The 5058-nt window shown below is 39.7% G+C and overlaps 1 protein-coding gene across 2 annotated transcripts in view; it reads left to right on the top strand.

The window, feature by feature from the left end:
- ube2e1 (ubiquitin-conjugating enzyme E2E 1) overlaps positions 1-5058 on the top strand; it is a 30684-nt gene that overhangs the window by 17283 nt on the left and 8343 nt on the right. For both annotated transcript variants that reach the window (XM_034891603.1, XM_034891602.1), the window contains exon 4: positions 3088-3220. In XM_034891603.1, coding sequence (XP_034747494.1) covers positions 3088-3220 — 133 coding nt within the window. The remainder of the gene's footprint in view (positions 1-3087; positions 3221-5058) is intronic.

Raw genomic sequence — 5058 nt, 5'->3', positions numbered from 1 at the left:
TATATATATATATATATATCTATATATCTCGCTATATATATAAATCTCGCTAGCAGAAACGTCTGTTGACTGACTGTGTTGCTGCTGTTGAATCGAGGCTCTTTTGAAGCAGCTGTAGTTGTCAGCCTCAGATTTATCTTCACGGGCTTACGATCTTATCCATTTATCACTTCCAACTGTGTTGGCATAACAACTTGGATGGCTGATTGCGCTTTATTGTTGTAATGAATTAACAATAAGATGCCATGGAATAGAGTTCTGACTGCAAACCATTAAAAAGATGGTACTTGTTTAGTCATTTTAGTTGTTTAGCAGATGTTGAGTGCAACAGCAGAAAAAAGCCTCAGTACATTGAAGATAAACTGTAAAAGAGTCCGAAAACAGACGTTGAACTAATGGCTACCATACACTAGAAGATTTTGAATAGACTTTGAAAAGACTAAAGTATGAAACCATCTCATAAAGACTGTTATTATATGTAAAGACTGGGGATCATAAAGGGTCACACATTACTAGATCTCTAGATCTTACTAGAATTGTTTTGAAAGATTTAACCCAGCTAGCTAGCCACGGCTACTGTTAACTTAACGGAAAGTTTTCCCATTTTCTGTTGTGCTGTACATGGAGATGAATGTCTCCGCTACCCGGAGGTCTGCGTCCATCCGTCGTTAAAACTCCCGTTGGATGACTCTCTTCAGAAGGGTTGGAAAATAGCAACTTCCCCTCATTTAGCGTTTAGCTTAGCGTGGTGCAATAGCAACCATAAACAACACTGGCTCTAGCTTTTGCTGCATCCTGTTTGGTGATGGAGGGCGTCTACCCATTGGTTGTTGACAATGTTCACATGATTTAATTTACTACCAACTGAGTTGTATGACCAGCTTCAACTTCTGCAAAACTCTCATGATTTCATTTAGATATTAAGTCTGCGATAATTTGTCTGTGACAGTGGAATCACTTAAAGTAATGTGGTGTAAGGTCGGCGTTAAGGGTTTAGTTTAAGGGTGTACAGTGGAGGCAGTGATATACAGCTTATTTGACACTTAGAAAGCCCAGTAGAACACACTTTGAATCCTTTTCTAAATAACATTGAAAATAGATTTTAATCATACAATTTACAGAAGTACAATTATAGTGGCTTTTATAAAAAAAAGGTATGTAATGATAATGTGAAAACAATGTGACAGTGTGAGCGAGGAGTTAACTTCATCTTCAGCTCATTAACTACATCTACTTTCAGACAGCATTCGGAATAAGCGTCTCGATCGGGGCTTTTATCACAGTTTTGTACAGTTTACAGCCTCATGCCTGTTGACGACTTACGGTCAGCTGTGTGTTGCTATGGTTACTCTACACAAACAAATGATGACATCAACAGGTTTTGGATATGCACAAACATCACAACGCCGGCAGTTCAAGAAGATGGTCAAAGGAATGAAAGGATATGCAAGGCAGCTTTATTTGTAGAGCGCATTTCAGCAACAGGGCAATTCAAAGTGCTTTAAATGAAAACAGTTAAAAAAATGAAAACAGATAAAACACAAGAATAAAAATTACAGTTCAGTATAAGAAATTAAACATAAAAGAAATGAAACACCATTTAAAGAAAGTCCTTCAGCCTTGATTTAAAGAACTGAGAGTAGCAGCGGATATGCAGTTTTCTGGAAGTTTGTTCCAGATATGAGGAGCATGGAAGCTGAATGCTGCCCCCCCCCCCCCCTGTTTATTTCTGACTCTGGGGACAGAAAGCAGACCTGTCCCAGACCACCTGAGAGGTCTGGGTGGTTTGTAGTGTAGTAAAATATCAGAAATTTATTATGGCCCTAAACCATTGAGTGATTTATAAAATAGCAAAGGGATTTTGAAATCAATTCTTTACAGGAAGCCAGTGTAAGGACTTCAGAACTGGACTTATGTGATCCAGTCTCTTGGTCTTAGTGAGGACTGGAGTGATGTGATCCAGTCTCTTGGTCTTAGTGAGGAATGGAGGGATGTGATCCAGTCTCTTGGTCTTAGTGAGGACCGTTGGAAAACGTTGAAATAATCAAATTTTTTACGACTGCGTATAAATGGGAATATTTGTGGACTATTCACTTTCATTAGCCAGGTGAACAGCTTAGTCAGTCATAGTCATATCATCCTTTCCGGGAATAAGGGCAAAACCGGAATATATTCATGTAATTTACATAATGTTAACGTAGTCCGTATTTAAATTTACTGTTGGGGTTCACACAGGCCACAGGAGGCAGCCCCGCTAGCACCATAACAAGCCCTCTATACTGCACTGTAAAACCATATTAGTACACAAAACAAAGATAAGCTGGTTTCAATGTAAACATATTAGCGACCCCTGCCTTAATATGTTATCTGTTTATAAGTTGTAATTTAACACATAATCAGTCAACTTAACTACAAAAAAAGAAAATGAAATGCATTCAGATAACAGCTGTTGAGTTACACTGACAGAAGCTTCCACTCTGATCCCTTTTTGTGGATCAGAGATCCCTTTTTTTTTATTCCAATTTCATAAGATCAATTTTAACAAAAATGAATTACAACATTGCGGCACAAGTCTTTATTTGGTCTTGAATGCCGAGACATTTTTCGGTACTCGATACTAAGGAGGCAATTTGTTCTGTCCAAAGAGTATTGTGTTGGCTACCCAGCCCTAGAAACTCAATTATTGTTTTAAGTGTTTTATTGAACTTTTTGACACAGAGAGATGCTTGGATTCATTTGTGGCTGGATGTAAAATACCCACTTTTGCATTAAAAAGAAGTGCAGTATTTGGTGTGTTTTGGGCCATTGTGTTAATGTCATTGTCATATTAATTATTGAGCTTTTTGACTCGCAAGTCATGTCTCAAAGACTTGAGAGTTGACTTGGACTCGGTCCAAAAGAAACGGAGCTCAGTGGAGTTGCCACTCAGTTTTTAGAAAATTAGAATCCTAGTCACATAACCAGTGTAATTAAAATGTTGTGGTTAGGTCAGGCAACTCAAGAGGTTTTCATCTGTGACCAGATCTGTCTGGTTTTGTAGCCTCCAAATGTTTAAGAATGTCCTATTCCCTGTCTGTGTACCGACAGCGCCGGTCCCAAAGGTGACAACATCTATGAGTGGAGGTCGACCATCCTGGGCCCCCCAGGCTCTGTGTACGAGGGGGGAGTGTTTTTCCTGGATATCGCCTTCACCCCAGACTACCCCTTCAAACCCCCCAAGGTGAACTGTGAATGGCTGTTGGCTTTGTTTCAAAGAGGTGTCATTGTCATGATGTTCCACTAGAGGGCCCCCAGCCCTTTGGAATGCTGCTAACTTCAGCAGCTCGGAAGTCTCCAGGCTTCTAATATATGGGATCATTCTTTCCTATTTTTTTAGGGAAGATCTGTCCCAAACAAACATGTACAAAATTGTAGGAATGGACTCTGACCTCCATAAAATGTGACCTGATAGCTTTTTTCCTCTTTTTTATGATTAATTATTTTTATTTTAAACACAACACAAAACAACAAACAAAAATCAAGAAAAGATAACAGTTTCCAAAAACCATACAAAAAAGTGGACAAACTGTAACCAAATAAACATTTGTATGAATTAGGGCTGCACGATAAGAGGAAAATGTGCGATATTCGGTAAAGTAGTTGGATATTGCGATAATGATATTCTGCTAAAATACAACAAATAAAAGGAAATCATTTCCAACATTTTGAACATTGAATTGAATATAAAAGGCAGCACCAAAAGAAGAATTACATTTTAAAGTGCAATTTTCTACTGATATTTTCTTTAGACTAACAAACCATTCCTGAGTGTATTTCTCAATGTTTGTGCGCCAGTTGATATCGCGATGACAATAAAAAACTATACATTGTGCAGCCCTAGTAATAAGGACAACAGGCCTGACACCTCTTGTTAATCCTCAGTGACTTCTTTTCAGCATAAATGTAGTATTTTCAAAGTGATTGCCAGTAGGGGTGGGAAAAATAATCAATCCTTTGATGAATCCCGATTCTCTGTACTAATCTTTTAAGTGACTGAAAAGAGTTTGGGAACTATCCCAACCTCTTCAACGACGACTTAGAGTTCAGGCAAGAGGGCAGAAAAAAACACACAAAAACGGCCAAAAGAAAATTAAGTGTGTATGTATGTATGTGTGTATATATAGTGAGGAAAATAAGTATTTGAACCCTGCTATTTTGCAAGTTCTCCCACTTAGAAAACATGGAGGGGTCCGACATTTTCCTCGTAGGTGCATGTCCACTGTAAGACATAAACTATAAAAAATAATCCAGAAAACACAATGTATGATTTTTTAACTATTTATTTGTATGATACAGCTGCAAATAAGTATTTGAACACCTGAGAAATTTTAATATTTGGTCGAGTATTCTTTGTTTGCAGTTCCAGAGGTCAACCTTTTCCTGTAGTTCTTCACCAGGTTTGACACCCTGCAGAAGGGATTTTGGCCCCCCCCTCCACACAGATCTTCTCTAGACCAGTCAGGTTTCTGGGCTGTCGCTGAGAAACACAGTTTGATCTCCCTCCAAAGTTTCTCTATTGGGTTTAGGTCTGGAGACTGGCTAGGCCCCCCCAGAACCTTGATCTTCCTTCTTCCACAGCCCCCCCCTTGGTTCTCCTGGCTCTGGTCTTCGGGTCATTGTCATGTTGGAAGACCCAGCCTCGACCCATCACCAATGCTCTAACTGAGGGAAGGAGGTTGTTCCCCAAAATCTCGCAATACATGGCCCCGGTCCTCCTCTCCTTAATACAGTGCAGTCACCCTGCACCAAAGCATGATGCTACCCATGTGCAGAAACCCCCCCCCCAAAGCATGATGCGACCCCCCCATGCTTCACAGCAGAGATGGTGGTCTTGGGATGGTCCTCATCATTCTTCTTCCTCCAAACAGGGTTAGTGGCATTATGACCAAAAAGTTCAAAAGTGTTGTGTATCACAGGGACACAGGAGGACACAGCAGCTGGTCCACTTTATACTATATATACCGTCCTGTATCACAGGGACACAGGAGGACACAGCAGCTGGTCCACTTTATACTATAT

The sequence above is a fragment of the Etheostoma cragini genome, chromosome 14, assembly GCF_013103735.1.
Source record: "Etheostoma cragini isolate CJK2018 chromosome 14, CSU_Ecrag_1.0, whole genome shotgun sequence".
Taxonomy (NCBI): Eukaryota; Metazoa; Chordata; class Actinopteri; order Perciformes; family Percidae; genus Etheostoma; species Etheostoma cragini.
The sequence above is the reverse complement of the archived record's forward strand: the minus strand, read 5'-3'. Positions and strand labels throughout refer to the sequence as shown.